This window comes from Gopherus flavomarginatus, chromosome 8 (genome assembly GCF_025201925.1).
Source record: "Gopherus flavomarginatus isolate rGopFla2 chromosome 8, rGopFla2.mat.asm, whole genome shotgun sequence".
NCBI lineage: Eukaryota > Metazoa > Chordata > Testudines > Testudinidae > Gopherus > Gopherus flavomarginatus.
This window is the reverse complement of record NC_066624.1, coordinates 788,154-806,793: the sequence shown is the minus strand read 5'-3', so window position 1 is coordinate 806,793 and position 18,640 is coordinate 788,154. Positions and strand designations below refer to the sequence as shown.

Sequence of the window (18,640 nt, the reverse complement as noted above, 5' to 3'; positions counted from 1 at the left end):
GTGTGTTGCGGTCAGGATCCTCACTGACTGACCAGCGGAGTGATAGCTGCTGTTAGGGCCCCGGGCTGGGACGCAGTGGAGTGGGAGGGCCTGCTTCCCCCCTGCCACCCAACTCCTGGGTGGCAGACTCCCCTTCTCCCTGGCCGGAGGAGGCCAAAGCCTGAGCTTACTGACTCAGCGTTTGCTGCCCCACCCTGACCAAGGGCTGGGCCTTAATCTATTGCTAGTACTACTCAGTCCTGACCTAGGCTTGAGCTTACTGACTCTGTGTTTGCTGTCCGCCTTGGCGTAGGGCCCGGCGCTGAGCGGCTGGTACAGGAGCCCTGCCGGAGGGCTTCAGCCCCTTGCCCGCCGGACAGACAAGCACTGCAAGGACCGTCGGGTTAGTTTCCCGGACCAACTAGAGTGGAGTGGGCTGGCGTGGCTCCCCTCCTCACCGGAGAGGGTCAAGCCCCGGCCACACCCGCTTACATATGGTTATAGCATAATTATGATGCATTTTATGCAAGGTAAGTCATGTAAGGTGTCATTGGAAAAGGTATGATTTGCTTAATATGATTGTTCTATTTGTATGCGTGTATCATTTTTGTTATGAATGTGGACTATGTATCTACATTTCAAATGTCATTACACCTGGGTAACACCCACTAGACAAGATGCTTTCAGTCTAGACAGCTGGTTGGAAAGGGCCTATTCAGGTGAATGTGCCATTAGGGAGAGCAATAGGCATTAAGAGAAGCTTATCTCCCACCTGGTGAGCCTTACTGAGAACACAGACAGCCTGTGAGTGATGGCTGCTATGACTATACAAGGACATGTGACCAGGCCCCATGATGCTGGTCTCCATCTTGGGATGTCAGTATTTTTCCACAGACTGGTCTGGGAACCAACTTTTGGAACTGCCGGATATGGCGTTTTGTGGTGGGCGTCGGGCGAGTGGCCAGGGCTTGTACTTTCCCGACGAGGGGCTTCACACGGCCTCCCCCGATAGTGTATCCCAGATACGGTGCCTCCTGCCATCCGATGCGGCGTTTTTTTGGGTTGGCGGTTAGTCCCGCCTGTTGCAGGGACCGCAGGACCGCTGCCACTCGCTCTAGGTGGTCTTCCCAGCTGCGGCTATAGATCACAACGTCATCTAGATACGCGGCGGAATAGTCTTGATGGGTCAGCAGTAGGTGGTCCATCAGCCGCTGGAAGGTCGCCGGGGCCCCATGGAGGCAGAAAGGCATCCACGTAAACTGGTAGAGTCCCGTCGGGGTAGCGAACGCAATCTTTTCCTTGGAGATCTCCTCGAGTGGAATTTGCCAATACCCCTTGCTGAGGTCGAGGGTGGTGATGAACTGGGCCTCCCCGAGGCGGCCCAGCAGCTTGTCCACACGCGGCATGGGGTAGGCATCGAATCATGAGATGGCATTCACCTGCTGGAAGTCTATACAAAACTGGCGGGTGCCATTGGGCTTGGGCACCAAGACCATCGCGCTACGCCACTCACTCCGAGACGGTTCGATGACTCCCAGGGCCAGCATGGTCTGCACCACCTCCTCCTCCACCTCCTGGCACATCCGGTACGGCAGTGGCCTAGTCATTTCCCGGATTACCTTCCCCGACTCGGTCTGGATATAGTGGTAGATCAAGCTCATGTACCCTCGTAGGGCCGTGAAGGTTCCTTGGAAAGCCTGGAGGAGACATTTGGCCTGCTTGCGCTCCTCTCCAATCAGGGTGTCACGGAGCAGGGGAGCAGCGAGGTCATCAGCCTGGGGTGCTCGGGGGCCCAGCTCCGGCTCAGGTGGGCAAAGATTAATCAATAGGCCCTCCCGGTCTCGCCATGGTTTCAACAGGTTTACATGGTATCGCTGGGTCTTCTTATGCCGGTAGGGTTGGTGGATTTCGTAGGTGATGGGCCCAACCTTCCGAGCCACCTCGTAGGGCCCCTGCCAATGGGTCAGTAGTTTCGACTCGAGGGTAGAAGAAGCAGAACCCGGTCCCCGGGTTCAAAGTCATGCACCTGGGCTTCCTGGTTATATGTCCGTTCCTGCCTGTCCTGAGCAGCCTTCAAGTTTTCCAGAGCTAGGGTCCCCGCCTGGGCGAAGTAGTCCTGTAGTTGAAGGACATACTTCAGGAGTCCCTGGGTTGGAGAGGGGGACTGCTCCCAAGTTTCCCGCATCAAGTCCAGCAGGGCCCCATGGGCGGCTCAAATGGGGAAAACTTGGTTGAGGACTGGGGCACCTCCCGGACGGCTAGCATCAGGGTAGGGAGCAACTGGTCCCACTGGCGTAGTTCCTCCTGGGGGAACTTCGCAACATCTCCTTGAGGGTCCGGTTGAACCTCTCCACCAGCCCGTCCGTCTGCGGGTAGTAGATGGAGGTGCGTAGTTGTTTTACCCCTAGGAGCTTGCAGACCTGTTGTAACAGCCTGGAGGTGAAATTGGTGCCTTGGTCGGTTAGAATTTCTCGGGGCAGGCCCACCTGCGCAAAGACTTTCACCAGTTCCCCGGCGATGGTCAGGACGGTGGTGCTCCGTAGCGGGATGGCCTCGGGGAAACGTGTGGCGTAGTCGATGATGACCAGGACATACTGGAATCTGGCATTACTTTTCGGGAGCGGGCCCACCAGGTCCATGGCCACTTGTTCGAAGGGAGTCTCAATTATAGGCATGGGGACCAGGGGTGCCTTGGGCACGCGCGACGGCGCAGCTAACTAGCACTCTGGGCAGGAACTACAATAGTTCTTCACCTCCTGGTGAACACCGGGCCAGAAGAACCGCATCAAGATCCGGGCAAGGGTCTTCTCATGGCCCAGATGCCCAGCAGCTGGGACATCATGGGCCAGCTTCATCACAGCTCACCGGTGACACCGCGGTACCAGCAGCTGCGTTTGGAGTTCTTTCGTGCGGGAGTCCCGGTCGATCCGGTAGAGATGGTGCCGGCGCACTTCAAAGTGGGGCCACTGGGTTGCGCGCTGAGGGTCGATGATGGTCCCATCGACGGCCGCGAGTTGCTCATAGGCCCGACTAAGGGTAGGATCAGCCCTCTGGTCCGAGCAAAAGTTGGTATGAAGGAGGGGCTCGACTGCGGGCTCCAGCCGAGGGTTATCGGTTTCCTCATTCCCAGCATTGGTCCCCGGAGCCCCATCTACTTCCTCCAGTCGGGCCGCTGGTCGTTCTGCTTCCAGCGCCGGTGTCGTCCGGAGGACTTCCTCGAAGGTGGGCCAGTCCCACCCCAGGATCACCAGGTATGGCAGGCGTGGAGCTAGGCCGATCACGACTTGTTGGGTAACGCCAGCTACCGTCAGCAGGACACAAGCATTAGGGTACGGCCTGATGTTCCCATGGATGCACTGCAAGTGTATCGTTCCCAAGCGGGGGTTTGCCGGGGGCCCCAGAGCCTGCCGGACCAACGTCTGGCTGCAGCCGGAGTCGATCAACGCCTGGGTTGCCTGGTCCCCGACGACTACCGGGACCGTGAGCTTGGGAGCCTGGGGCAACCGGGCCCGGGTGTCCCCTGCACAGACCTACCCAAAGCTGCAGTCCATTTTTGCGCAGTCACGCTGCAGGTGTCCAGCCTGCCCACAACAAAAACAGGGTCCGAGTTCAGGGCGGCTGCCCTGGATGGAGCTCCCCTAGGACTTCTGGGGGGGCTCCGATGCGCCCTGGCCTAGAGGAGGCCGTTGCGGACCGAGAGGCCCGATCCAGGCATCGGGCACGAGGCCCCGGGCGGGTGTCCTGCCCGCGGCCAGGGTTTTGCGGCCCGGTCAGGTTGTCCCCCCTTCTGTCTGGGGTAGGGCGTTCGAGTCCGGGGTGTGGAGGCCGGAAGGCGGGTCCCACAGAGGTTTCGGCCGCGAGAAAGTCCTCCATAAGCGAGACGGCAGCGGCCAGTGTCGGAGCACCCAGGATCGTCCTCGAGCTGGCAGAGTGAGCACGAACTGCTCTAGGACGACTCTCGGTGACCTCCTCTGCCGTCCTTGTTTCAGACTGTAGCCATTGGCGGCAGGTCTCCTTCAGGGCTTGGGCCACCAGCCGAGGTCGAGCGCCTGGGGGATACGTCTGGCCCCGGAACTGCTGCCGGAAGGTCTGGGGGCTAACTTCTAGGGCATCCAAAATCGCAGCCTTGACTCGGTCATAATCCCTGGCTTCGTCCATCGCCAGCCCCCGGTATGCCGTCTGAGCGGTCCCAGTCAGGTACGGGGCCAGAAGGGTGGCCCATTGGTCCCGGGCCCATCCAGCGATGGGGGCCACCCATTCGAAGGTCACCAGGAACACCTCGGGGTCATCGTCGGGGCCCATCTTGGTGAGTTGTACTGGGGCAGCAGCATGGGGTGCCTCAGCGCCACCTCCTGCTGGCACTTCTCCGGAGCGGGGTAACGCGGCCACCAGCTGCTGCAACTGAGTTCTGAGCTGCTGCATCAGCTGCTGCTGCTGTTCGAGCTGGGCGGCCTGCTGCTGCCGCTGCTGCTGGAGCTGGGCGGCCTGCTGCCGGTCCTGATTCTACGCCAGCAACTGGAACAACCGCTCCATCTCCATGAGCCTCTAGGGGAGGGTGATGTCCCCTCCGGCCCCTTCTCACAGGAGTCAGGGGTCGGCTTCCCACTTCTGGTACCACGTGTAAGCGGGTGTGGCTGGGGCTTGACCCTCTCCGGTGAGGAGGGGAGCCACGCCGGCCCACTCCTCTCCAGTTGGTCCGGGAATCTAACCTGGCGGTCCTTGCGGTGCTTGTCCGTCCGGCAGGCAAGGGACTCAGGCCCTCTGGCAGGGCTGCTGTACCAGCCGCTCAGCGCCGGGCCCTACGCCAAGGCGGACAGCAAACACAGAGTCAGTAAGCTCAGGCCTGGGTCAGGACTGAGTAGTACTAGCAATAGATTAAGGCCCAGCCCTTGGTCAGGGCGGGGCAGCAAACGCTGAGTCAGTAAGCTCAGGCTTTGGTCTCCTCCGGCCAGGGAGAAGGGGAGTCTGCCACCCAGGAGTGGGGTGGCACAGGGGACGCAGGCCCTCCCACTCCACTGTGTCCCAGCCCGGGCCCTAACAGCGGCTGTCCCTCCGCTGGTCAGTCAGTGAGGATCCTGACCGCAACACACTGACATAGGCTTCAGCAACTCTGCAGCCTGGCTGGGGTCGGCTGCCCCTGGGCTGCTTCCGTACTCCCCCCGGGACCTACCTGGGTCCTAGCGTCTGCCTCTGAAGGGTCCACGAGCATAGGCTCATCGCGACCAGGGCTGGGTGGTAGGTCCGGGAATTCCTCGGGATAACAAGGCCAGGGTAGCGCCGGCGGCTCCTCCGGGTAGCAGGGGTGGGGTAGCGCCGGCGGCTCCTCTGGGTAGCAGGGGGGGGAAGCTCAGGCAGCTCCTCCCGGTAACGAGCACAGGGAAGCCAGTCTGGGTGGCTCCCCTGGGTCGCCGGAGTCTCCCAGTCTTGAGCTCCCTGAGGTATGTCTGATCTCTCCGGCTGTTGGGGCCTGACTGAGCTCTGAGGGCCGGCTTTTGTAGTTCTGAGTCGCCGCCTGACCCTTTGAGGGGCGGGCTCAGAGCTCCGTAGCTCCTCCCACTCTGGCCTCCGGCGGGGCTCGACCCTCTCCGGTGAGGAGGGGAGCCACAACGGCCCACTACACCTTGTCATAATAATGTCACTATGAAGAATATGGGGTGCAGTGTCACAGACAGCATTCTTTATCACCATTACCTTGGCGGGGAGATAGCAACCTTTATGGCGCATTCCCCCTTCACAGTGTCCTTCCCTGACAAAGTCTTGCTTAGACCACATCCGAAGTTCACTCCCAAGGTGACTTCCACATTTCACGTGAACCAGCTCGTTCACCTTCCAACCTTTTAACCCAAGCCTCACCAGCATAACAGGCCAATTCATCCTCCATACACTCGATGTAAGGAGAGCTGTGGTTTATTATTTGGACAGGACAAGAGTTTTTAGAAAATCTCCAAGACTCTTCTTCTCTGTCATGGACAGGGCTAGAGGCATAGCAATTTCAGCTCAAAAATTCTCTAAATAAGTCTCAAACTATCAAACTCGGTTATCAGATGTGCAGTTTGGCACCCCATCTACAATCTCTCACATTCTGTGAGATCGGTTTCCTCCTCAGTCGCCTTCTCCCAGGGTATCCCTATATCAGAAATCTACAGAGCAGTTATCTTGGCATCTGCACATACATTTGCTGAACATTATGCCATCCTTGGGGACGCTGCTGCAGATGCCAGATTTGGTACCATGGTACTATCATCCATCAGACTCGACTTCAAAGCCACAGCCTCCAGTAGGGGATACTGCTTGGGAGTCACCTACAATGGAGAAACCACAGGAACATTACTAGAAGAAGTTACTCACCTTGTGCAGATGTGTGTCCCTATGGGTGCTCCACGACCCACTCTCCTCCCTTCTACTTCGGAGTTTTCATCATTCACTTTGCAGTAGAGAAGGAACTGAGGAGGGGGTTCACCTGAGCAACACTGATTAGCCTCGTGGCAGGGCATGAGGGGGTGAGGCAGTGCATGCGCAAGCTGAATGGGCACTGCTACCAAAGCTCTCCAATCAGCAGGCAGGGACGCAGACACACCTACAGTGGAGCACCGCAGGGACACACATCTCGAAGAACCATCGTTACTGCACAAGGTGAGTAATTTCTTCTTGCACACAAGATAGCACGCATGTTTACCCTTTTATTTTGTTCTTCGCTTTTTCAATTAAAGAAAAAAAGCGGGTCCAGACTTTTCCCAGACATCACCATCAATAAAGTTCATTCAAACATGGCTCTTTGATTGTGACGCCACAGACAGCATAGACTCAACTAACTTCCTGTGCTGGGCCATGTCAGGTGCCACTGCAAGCTTTGTAGAGAGGACAGCTGACCTTATGGTTAAGGCACAGGACACAGGGATTTGGATGATCTAGGCTCTGTTCTGAGCCCTGCCACAGATTCTCTGTGACTTGAGGGAAGTCACTTCTGCCATGGCACCTGTAAGAAAACCACATCAAATGGTTAGGTTGAGGAGCAGCCAGGGAAGGTCACTGTTTGTTTATTGATTCACAGATTTTTTCCTGTAATATTCCCTAGGCTGCCTGTCTTATTGTGTAGCCCTCCCCATGACACATCCCTAATGGTCTCTTCTGCTGCTTCTTTTTCAGCAGCAACAGCAGCAGCAACAACAACAGCAGCAACAGCAGCAGCAACAGCAGCAACAGGCACCACCACAGCAACAGCCACAGGTGTCCACAGTCCCTCAGCCACAAGCCCAGGGCCAGCCTCCTGGCCTGGGGATGCAGGCTCTTCCTCCTCAACAGCCCATTGTAAGTGTGTCACAGAGCTAGAGGGAAAGAGTCATTCATCACAGCCTAACCATCCATAGATCCTCCTACCTGGTCCCTGCAGCACTCTCCTTCTCCACCCCGCTAGCTGCTGCCTAGCACGGGGAGCGTTTGCTGGCTGCTTGTGTGAACGCTGAGTCCCCACCAGCCTAGTGGCACTTGTTAATTATGTTTCTCTCTCTCTAGTTCCAGCGCCAGGGTCTCCAGCAGACACAGCAGCAGCAGCAAACAGCTGCCCTGGTCCGACAGCTTCAACAGCAACTCTCTAGTAAGAAATTAGTACTCTTCGTTTTTCTTACCTCTTCTCCCTGCCCCATCCGAAGTGTCTTTCTCCATAGAACAGGCCCTGGTGTAAAGTGATAGCAAGGGGAGAGCAAGCGCAGGCTTCTCTGTCTCTTTATACATCATCTCTCTGTGAACACAGATTGTTGGGGAAGAGCCAGCATGACTTTGTAAAGGGAAATCATGCCTCACCAATCTATTAGAATTCTTTGAGGGGATCAACAAACGTGGACAAGGGTGATCCAGTGGATAGAGTGTACTTAGACTTTTGGAAAGCCTTTGACAAGGTCCCTCCCCAAAAGCTCTTAAGCAAAGTAAGCTGTCATGGGATAAGAGGGTAGGTTCTCTCATGGATCAGTAACTGGTTAAAAGACAGGAAATAAAGGGTGGAGATAAATGGTCAGTTTTCAGAATGGAAAGGGGTAAATAATGGTGTCCTCCAGGGATCTTTACTGGGACCTTTACTATTCAACATATTCATAAATAATCTGGAAAAAGGAGTAAACAGTGAGGTGGCCAAGTTTTCAGATGATACAAAGTTACTTGAGATAGTGAAGTCCCAGGCAGACCTCAAAGAGTTACAAAGGGAATCTCATAAAACTGATGACTGGGCAACAAAATGGCAGATGAAATTTATTGTTGATAAATGCAACGTAATGCACATTGAAAAACATAATCCCAACTATTCATACCAAATGATGGGGTCTAAATTAGCTGTTACCACTCAAGAAAGAGATCCTGGAGTCATTGTGGATAGTGCTCTGAAAACATCTGCTCAAAGTGCAGTGGTGGTCAAAAAAGCAAACAGAATGGAACCATTAAGAAAGGGATATCTAGTAAAACAGTAAATATCATAATGCCACTATATAGATCCATGGTACTCCCACACCTTAAATACTGTCTGCAGATCTGGTTTCCCCATCTCAAAAAAGGTGCATTAGAAATGGAAAAAGGATAGAGAGAGGCAATAGAAACCATTATGGGTATGGAACAGCTTCCACATGAGGAGAGATTAAAAAGACTGGGACTGTTCAGCTTAGAAAAGAGATGATTAAGAGTGGGGATATGATAGAGGACTATAAAATCATGAATGGTGTGGAGAAAGTGATTAAGGAAGTATTATTTATCCCTTCACATAACATAAGAACCAGGGGTCACCCAATAAAATTAATAGGCTACAGGTTTAAAACAAACATAAGGAAGTACTTCTTCACTCAAAGCACAGCCACCCTGTGGAACTCATTGCCAGGGGATGTTGTGAAGGCCAAAACTATAACGGAGTTCAAAAAAGAATTAGGTAAGTTAATGGAGGACAGGTCCATCAATGGCTATTAGCCAAGATGGTCAGAGATGCAACCCCATGTCTGGGTGTCCCTAAGCCTCTGACTGCCAGAAGCTGAGTTTGGATCATGCATTAACTGCCCTGTTCTGTTCATTCCCTCTGAAGCATCTGGCACTGGCCACTTTCAGAAGACAGGATACGTGACTAGATGGACCATTGGTCTGACCCAGTATAATCAGTCCTATGTTCTTATGACCATAGCTGGCAGAGAGAGGAGCACACAGTAATACCAACCAAGTGAGCAGCCTTCTAGACCTGTTGCAGACGGAGGGGCCAGGGCAACAGTGTCTATGAAGGCTATCGGGCAGCTCTCCCCAATGCGTCAGGTCTGCTTTTCTGTATGTACCACTGTGTCAATGCCACTGCCTCCGTCGTTGTTGGCTCCCAACTATCTCAACGGGAGTATAAATTCTGGAGCTCGTGCCTAATGAGGCAGCCAGGGAGGTGCTTTATTCAGGACATGGTCAGTGAGAGACTTTTTTTATTGAGCACTGCCATGTGGGATGCTGCCAGAGCCCCAGCAAGGCAGTGTATCCCTCCAGGCCACCCTGCTGTTGTAGGGATCACGTCAGTAATTTTATATAATAAAACTGGCAATTAAATTATTAAACACCCAAGCCAGAGCCCTCCCCAAAGGAATGCTGTATGCAAACATATGCTGCCTTACTTCCTAGGATGCAGCCCAGCCATGGCTGTGCCTAGGTGCATTGAACCCTGCCCCAATGACCACATCTCAGTGCAGCAAAACCATCTAACACGGTGATGCCATCAGTTTGCAGTTTTCTAAATACAATTTAAAATTGGATTCTGACTCCTACTAAATTCTTCCTTTGCATCCCAGCGTTCTTTTCCTTATGAACTTGACACTGCAGGGACTATCAGATATTCCTTTATGGGCTATTACACATTCCTTCCAGTGCTTGTATATGCTTCACTGGGGCTGCATTCTACACCGAGCCAGTGAGATGCAAGTGAGATTGCAGAGTTTCTCCAAGGTGTTGAGAGCCATAATGACAGTCAAGAAAAAGAATTCGGAAGCGCAGGGTGGTTGGTGACTAGGGTAAATGGTCCTTTTCCCGTCTAGGTCACCATTTCCACCCTGTATCATGACATAACTGGTTGCCTGATTGAGTTATGGAGCCTTTCACTTCTAGGTTCCAGGTTGAAATCCGGCAGTGCTCAGTACCAACCACATGGTAGGCTTGTGTGGATTTAGTTGATTGGATTTCTTTACATAGATCTCTAGAATGTGCACTTCGCAGGACATATCTGGAAAGCACCAGGAACACCTATGCCACTGCAGAAGTCATGCTTTATCTTTCCTATGTAAAAAGTGCATTTACAATCAGCCTCTAGAAGAGTCCATGCTAAATAACAGCCAACATTAATGCTATCCATCAGCATAGGCACCGACTTCCACTGTTTCTGGTGGGTGCTCGACCCCACCCCTGCCCCCACCCTCACCCCACCACCATTCCAACCTTTCCCCAAAGTCCATGCCCCTTCCTGCCCCCATTGCACCACCTGCCTCCAAGTCCCTGCTTCTCCCCCCTCCCTCCCAGAAAGTCCTAAGCGCCGCCAAACTGTTGTTTAGCAGCGGGAAGCGCTGGGAGGTAGGTGGAGGAACAGGGACGTGGCACACAGGGTGGGGGATGAGAAGAGGCAGGGTGAGGGGAGTTTGCCTGCTGGTGGGTCCAGAGCACCCACTAATTTTTCCCCATGGGTGTTCCAGCCCCAGAGCACCCACAGAGTTAGCACCTATGTCCATCAGCCTAACCACATATCGCCCTGGTCCCTCTGAGAATGCCTGAGCAAACAGCTTAGGCCTTGCAGCATGTCGTCCTCCTGCAGTGAAGGAAGTGAATTCTAGGGCTGAGTGCCCCAGTTAGTCCAGTCTGAGGGGCTTCTAGTGCACGTGGCTCCAGGGGATAATGTGAAAGTACAGAGAGAGGCTGTCTCTAAGGACCCGTTTACAGCACAACTATAATCATTTTTGTAACCAGCTCGTGAATCTCTCTTCTGTCCTGGTTCCAATAAACAGGGCTGAGTTGTATAAAGAACTGCTGTGTGGACTCACCTACTGTGCTACCTTGCTATGTCAGTGCATTCCTGAAAGTCAGAGCTGCTCTCCCATAGAGCCTCGGGATGGGGAGGGTGCCTGGAGAACACACACAGAGTGGCACAAGCAGCTCAGGTGGCATCCCAGAATGCATTGCCCTCTTGCAGAGTGGAAAAGGACAGAGGACCAGCCATGCAGGTTACACTGTCATGATTTTAGTAGGTCTGCACTGCAGAAAGCCTGTGGACTGGGTTATAGGAAGAAAATTATGTTTCTCGCGGCAAGGCCAATGCCTCCCTGAGTAGTGATTGTGTTGTGTATAGACACAAGCCATGTTTCAAGCTGGCCGTGTCACTGACTGGTTACCCAATGAATTTAAAGTTGTTGTGTAGACGGGCCCTAAATCAAAGGTCTTTATAGAGTAAAACCGTCCCCCCAGATTGCACCAGCAGTGAATGTGGGGCCAATCAGATCCCAGAGCACAGGTGTGTGACATTCCCTGTAAGCACCACTCCAAGGGTTGCTCCTTTTTCTCTAGCTGGACCTTCCGAGAGCCTGGGCATGCTCCCATGTAGATCATTTTGCTGTAACTGGGGCAAAGTCTTGTATCCAGCAGAAACCTTGCAACTTCTTACTGTATGAAAGAGACTGCAGCTAGAGATAAACCCCAGTGACATATCCCAGCTAGTGTGTGTCTTGGAGTCTAATGTGTGTCTTGGAGACTGCTGTGTTCCAAGTGCACACATCCACATCGCTGAAAGCACCATCCCACTTGGCACAGATCACTCCCATTTGGTTAGTCTCAGCAGAGAGCACAAATCATTGGGTGAATCATGCTTCTCCCTGTCCAGTTCAGGATGAGACCCAGGGCAGGAGATGCTTGCGCTGCTTTTGTCTGTGCTGTACTGTTAGTCTCCAGGGCTGTCAGGCTGATGCCTTCATGAGCAGTGAATTTGACTATAACTCTTGTAGAGGGGGGAAAAAACATCTCTGCAACGCCCCTGTGACCAGCAGGCTTTCCCAGTGTGGGATTGGGGCTGGGTTTGCCCTGCTGAGGGTCTGTCCAGCAGCATGCTGTATGGCTGGATTTTGTAGCGAGTCCTGTAGTCAGGAGCCAATCCTGGAGCACACTGCATCTAAAGATGATCAGCAAGGGTATCGGAGTTGGGCTGGAGTTTGAGGGGAGGCAGATCTCTAAGGTAGCCTGCTCTCAAGTCAGATAGGTCTTGAAACCAGCACCTGAATTTGCACCTGGATAGTGAGTGGGAACCAGTGTGGTCTGTGAGCACTGATGACATGCTCCTGGTTGATGTGAGTCTCTGAATTCTGCACTAGCTGATTTTCCTAAGTTTTCTTCAGGTTAGATGATTGATGGGAACTCCAGGGTAGTTAGCTGGCCCAGCGCAGCTCATGCTGTGCAACTACCTGGTGGCGGTAGCAGTGTTTGGGTTTCTGTGTGGCAGGGGTGCTGCACAGAACTAGGGGTTACGGGTGTTCTGTTTAAAAGAGAAAAGCCCAGAGGATAATTCAGCTTCCAACCTCATCACCTAGGCATCACCTTTCAGTGCCATATTGGTCCACACCTATTTCACATCAAGGAGCGGTGTGGAGCTAGGCAGAAGAGGCGTAGAGGTCTGGGTTTGACAGACTTTATCTCCACCTTTCCAGAAGCATGTGGAATTTTGATAGTACTGCTATCCTAAGCCCCAGGAGCTGGTACCAGAGTGTCTGTTATTTGAGCAGAGCATCAAGTCCCAGAAGTGATACACAGGTGGGAGTTCTGTTGGAGGAGCAGGTTTTTGTAGTTTGTAGTTTGTGGATTGTATTGTGTAGTGTGTGTGTGTGTGTGTGTGTGTGTAGGCTGCTAGGGGCAGTGTGCTGGGAGAGCAGCGGAGCCCTGATTAGGGGGCGGGGCTTACCTGATTAGGGGTCCTATATAAGGAGCCAGCCTGTCAGGCAGCAGCACAGGAGCCAGCAAACAGAGCTGTAAACAGGGGAGTTTCAGAGGGAGTTTGCAGGGGAGACTAAGACAGAGGAACCGACAAGCAAGTCAAGGGATAGGGTGGTGGTCTGGTGCCTGCTGGGGGCTTGTGTTGTGTTGACTACCAGGCGGCAGGTGAGAAGGCCATGACTGATACAGAGGCAGCAGTGAAAGACACAATGAGGATGACTGGATGTGGAAGCTGCGGCATGTACATGATCCTGGAGGGGGCGCCTGAGAAGAGCTTTGTCTGCATGAAGTGCCGCCTGATAGAGCTGATGGAAGAGAAGATCCGAGGACTGGAGATGCAGGTGCAAACTCTGGTTGAGTTCAGAAGGGGGTTTGAGCAGACGATGGAGCACAGACACGAGGGGGCTGAAGGGATAAGCTCAGACGTGCAGATGGAAGCAGGACCAAAGAATTCAGAGGAGAGACTGCTGGGGGAGGACAGTGGATGGCGGAAGCATGTGACTAAAAGAACCAGGCAGAGGAAAAGACGGGCCGGTGAAGGAGAAATAGAGCTCAGGAACAGGTTTGCAGAGTTGGAAAATGAAGAAGGGGCAAAGCAGGTGGTCGCTGAAGGAGAGAGGGAAAGGAAAAAGAGAAGAGCTGATAGTCCTGCAAGAGGAGGGGAGGAGTCAATGGAGGCAACACCAAATATGAACCCCAGGAGGATTGCAAGGGGGAATATGAATCGAGAGGACTTGCAGCCAGTGGGTGCAGGGGATAGACCGGAGAAGCGCACTGTCACCAGGAAAAGGCAGGTCTACGTGATTGGAGACTCCTTACTGAGAAGAATAGACAGGCCTGTGACTAGAGCTGATCGGGAGAACAGAAGGGTGTGCTGTATGCCGGGTGCTAAGATACAGGATGTGGACCTGAGGCTGAAAAGGATACTAATGGGAGCGGGGAAGAATCCGTTGATTGTCCTTCATGTGGGAATGAATGATACGGCTAGATACTCCTCTGGAATGTATCAAGGGAGACTATGCCAGACTGGGGAAGACGCTTAAGGAAATCGAGGCTCAGGTGATCTTCAGTGGGATTCTGCCAGTTCCTAGAGAAGGGCAACAAAGGTGTGACAAGATTATGGCGATCAACAGATGGCTCAGGCAGTGGTGCTATAAGGAGGGCTTTGGGATGTACGGCCATTGGGAAGCATTTATGGACAGAAGACTGTTCTCGGGATGGACTTCACCTGAGCAAGGAGGGAAATAGACTTCTAGGATGGAGGCTCGCCGACCTGATTAAGAGAGCTTTAAACTAGAAATTTGGGGGAGATGGTTGGGAGATGTTCTGGAGATCTCCACGCCGGAATTTAACCTTACTTCCCTCTCAAACAAAGTAAGAGGGGATACAGCCATGGACAGAATAATTGGCATAAGGAGGAAGGGTAGTGTAGATAACAGACTAACAGATGATGGTGATGGTAGAATGTCCATGCCTTACAGGGTACAGAATGTGAGTGAAGCCAAACAGCAAAAATTAAGATGTCTGTACACTAATGCGAGGAGCCTAGGGAACAAAATGGAGGAACTAGAGCTACTGGTGCAGGAAGTGAAACCAGATATTATAGGGATAACAGAAACGTGGTAGAATAGTAGTCATGACTGGAGTACAGGTATTGAAGGCTATGTGCTATTTAGGAAAGATAGAAATAAAGGCAAAGGTGGTGGAGTAGCATTGTACATCAATGAGAAGGTTAACTGTAAAGAAATAAGAAGTGATGGAATGGACAAGACCGAGTCTGTCTGGGCAAAAATCACACTGGGAAAGAAAGCTACTAGAGCCTCCCCTGAGATAGTGCTTGGGGTGTGCTACAGACCGCCGGGATCTGATTTGGATATGGATAGAGACCTCTTTAAGGAAGTAAACACTAATGGGAAATGTGTGATCATGGGAGACTTTAACTTCCCAGATATAGACTGGAGGACAAGTGCTAGCAAGAATAGTAGGGATCAGATTTTTCTGGATGTGATAGCTGATGGATTCCTTCACCAAGTAGTTGAAGAACCGACAAGAGGGGATGCCATTTTAGATTTGGTTTTGGTGAGCAGTGAGGACCTCATAGAAGAAATGGTTGTAGGGGACAACCTTGGTTCAAGTGATCATGAGCTAATTCAGTTCAAACTAGATGGAAAGATAAACAAAAATAGATCTGGGACTAGGGTTTTTGATTTCAAAAGGGCTAACTTTAAAGAATTAAGGAAATTAGTTAGGGAAGTGGATTGGACTGAAGAACTTGTGGATCTAAATGCGGAAGAGGCCTGGAATTACTTTAAGTCGCAGCTGCAGAAACTATTGGAAGCCTGCATCCCAAGAAAGGGAAAAAAAACATAGGCAGGAGTTGTAGACCAAGCTGGATGAGCAAGCATCTCAGAGAGGTGATTAAGAAAAAGCAGAAAGCCTACAAGGAGTGGAAGAAGGGTGGGATTAGCAAGGAAAGCTATCTTAGTGAGGTCAGAACATGTAGGGATAAAGTGAGAAAGGCTAAAAGCCAAGTAGAGTTGAACCTTGCAAAGGGAATTAAAACCAATAGTAAAAGGTTCTATAGCCATATAAATAAGAAGAAAACAAAGAAAGAAGAAGTGGGACCGCTACACACTGAGGATGGAAAGGAGGTTAAGGATAACCTAGGCATGGCCCAATATCTAAATAAGTACTTTGCCTCAGTCTTTAATAAGGCTAATGGGGAGCTTGGGGGTAATGGAAGGATGACAAACGGGAATGAGGATATGGAGGTGGATATTACCACATCTGAGGTAGAAGCCGTACTTGAACAGCTTAATGGGACAAAATCAGACGGCCCGGACAATCTTCATCCGAGAATATTAAAGGAACTGGCGCATGAGATTGCAAGCCCGTTAGCGAGAATTTTTAATAAATCAGTAAACTCAGGGGTTGTACCGTACGACTGGAGAATTGATAACGTAGTTCCTATCTTTAAGAAAGGGAGAAAGAGTGATGCGAGTAACTATAGGCCTGTTAGTTTGACATCTGTAGCATGTAAGGTCTTGGAAAAAATTTTGAAGGAGAAAGTAGTTAAGGACATTGAGGTCAATGGTAATTGGGACAAAGTACAACATGGTTTTACTAAAGGTAGATCGTGCCAAACCAACCTGATCTCCTTCTTTGAGAAGGTGACAGACTATTTAGACAAAGGAAATGCGGTAGACCTAATTTACCTAGATTTCAGTAAGGCATTTGACACGGTTCCACATGCGGAATTATTAGTCAAATTGGAAAAGATGGGGATCAATATGAGAATTGAAAGGTGGATAAGGAACTGGTTAAAGGGGAGACTACAATGGGTCATACTGAAGGGTGAACTGTCAGGCTGGAAGGAGGTTACTAGTGGAGTTCCTCAAGGATCGGTTCTGGGACCAATCTTATTTAACCTTTTTATTACCGACCTTGGCACAAAAAGCGGGAATGTGCTAATAAAGTTCGCGGATGACACGAAGCTGGGGGGGTATTGCTAACATGGAGAAGGACTGGGATATCATACAGGAAGATCTGGATGACCTTGTAAACTGGAGTAATAGTAATAGGATGAAATGTAATAGTGAAAAATGCAAGGTCATGCACTTGGGGATTAATAATAAGAACTTTAGATATAGAGTGGGGACGCATCAGTTGGAAGCAACAGAGGAGGAGAAGGACCTTGGGGTATTGGTAGATCACAGGATGACTATGAGCCGCCAATGTGATATGGCCGTTAAAAAAACTAATGCGGTTTTAGGATGCATCAGGCGAGGTATTTCCAGCAAAGATAAGGAGGTGTTAGTACCGTTATATAAGGCGCTGGTGAGACCCCACCTGGAATACTGTGTGCAGTTCTGGTCTCCCATGTTTAAGAAGGATGAATTCAAACTGGAACAGGTTCAGAGACGGGCTACTAGGATGATCCGGGGAATGGAAAACCTGTCACATGAAAGGAGACTCAAAGAGCTTGACTTGTTTAGTCTAGCCTAAAGAAGGCTGAGGGGGGATATGCTTGCTCTTTATAAATATATCAGAGGGATTAATATTAGGGAGGGAGAGGAATTATTTAAGCTTAGTACCAATGTAGACACAAGAACGAATGGGTATAAACTGGACACTAGGAAGTTTAGACTTGAAATTAGACGAAGGCTTCTAACCATTAGAGGAGTGAAGTTCTGGAACAGCCTTCCAAGGGGAGTAGTAGGGGCAAAAGACATATCTGGCTTTAAGATTAAGCTTGATAAATTTATGGAAGGGATGGTATGATGGGAGAGCCTAATTTTGGCAACTGATCTTTGATAATCGCCAGATAAGTATGCCCAGTGGTTGGTGATGGGATGTTGGATGGGATGGGATCTGAGTTACTGCATAGAATTCTTTCCTGAGTGCTGGCTGGTGAGTCTTGCCCACATGCTCAGGGTTTAGCTGATTGCCATATTTGGGGTCGGGAAGGAATTTTCCTCCAGGGCAGATTGGCAGAGGCCCTGGAGGTTTTTCGCCTTCCCCTGCAGTGTGGGGCATGGGTCACTTGCTGGTGGATTCTCTGCAGCTTGAGGTCTTCAGACCACAATTTGAAGACTTCAATAACTCAGGCATAGGTTAGGGGTTTGTTATAGAAGTGGATGGGTAGGGTTCTGTGGCCTGCTTTGTGCAGGGGGTTGGACTAGATGATCACATTGGTCCCTTCTGACCCTTGAATCTATGAATCTAGGTGTAGTGTCCCAAACTAAGACCTGGATAGCCCCCTTCTCTTGCCTACCTAACCCCTCCGCTTCACAATCAGACTCTGAATTGCAGAGCTGATGGGCATCTCCTAACTAGACCAGAATCCTGTGATTGTCTAACTTTGTGTTTGATCTGAACAGATACGCAGCCACAGCAGAACAACAACCCATTTGGACGCTACTGAGCCATGGCACTTGGGCCCGATCCAGAGGGAGACATCACTGTGGACTGGATACAGCCTCCTCCAGTGGGGGATGTTCCCAACCCCTCTGTCCCTGGGGCACCTGCCCAGATGCCGTGTTCTGCAGCTGCCCTTCTTGGAGGGGAGGGAGTGATTTTTATCTTACAGAGAAAATGTTTTTACTCCGGTTTCTACAAAGGTTTATGGAGATCCCGTGTGATTGGTAGTCTCCCCTCCCCCTTTGGTTTCAGTTTTTACTAAGTTTTTAGTATTTTTGTTAAAATAATGATTAAGACATTGTAAGATTTTGTACTTTATTTATACCAGATGAAACCCTGTATGGCAGATGTTCTCAGACAAATACAGAGAGCTTACTTTGCGAAAGGGGTGCGTGCGTGCGCGTATTCAGAGTCTGAGCCCCATGACCCTAGCATGCTCCCTCTCCCGATTCCCCTGCATTCTCACAGATCTTGCCCTGAATTAGTCCCATACAGGGCCAGGTGAACTATACACACCAAATCTCAAGAACTATTGTCTGCACCTTTCCTGCTCTTAAATAAGTACATTGTTCCGCCTCATCAGGTTGGTATGAGGAATGGGTACCTCATCTCTTGCTTGCCTGTTTTTCCCAAATTGTTCTCTCCCTGTGTTCACTAGTTGGGAGGAGGGTTTGGATAGTGATTCAGAGCTGCCCTTTAAGCAGCAGCAGTGCCTTCTTACTGATACACAGAGAACAAATGGTCCCTGCACACTTCCACTGGTGGGATCATGATGCCTGTA

The 18,640-nt window shown here is 51.2% G+C and overlaps 1 protein-coding gene across 4 annotated transcripts in view; it reads left to right on the top strand.

Moving 5' to 3' along the window:
• MED12 (mediator complex subunit 12) overlaps positions 1-18,244 on the top strand; it is an 80,761-nt gene extending 62,517 nt beyond the window's left edge. The window contains exons 42-44 of one of the 4 annotated variants that reach the window (XM_050964876.1): positions 7,126-7,287; positions 7,492-7,573; positions 17,820-18,244. In XM_050964876.1, the coding sequence (XP_050820833.1) occupies positions 7,126-7,287; positions 7,492-7,573; positions 17,820-17,863 (288 nt within the window). In that variant the 3' untranslated portion in view covers positions 17,864-18,244. Of the gene's footprint in view, positions 1-7,125; positions 7,288-7,491; positions 7,574-10,083; positions 12,115-17,819 lie in introns of those variants that run through there. The other 3 variants (XM_050964874.1, XM_050964875.1, XM_050964873.1) reach the window with 3 other exon arrangements.
• The last annotated feature ends 396 nt before the right edge of the window (positions 18,245-18,640 follow it).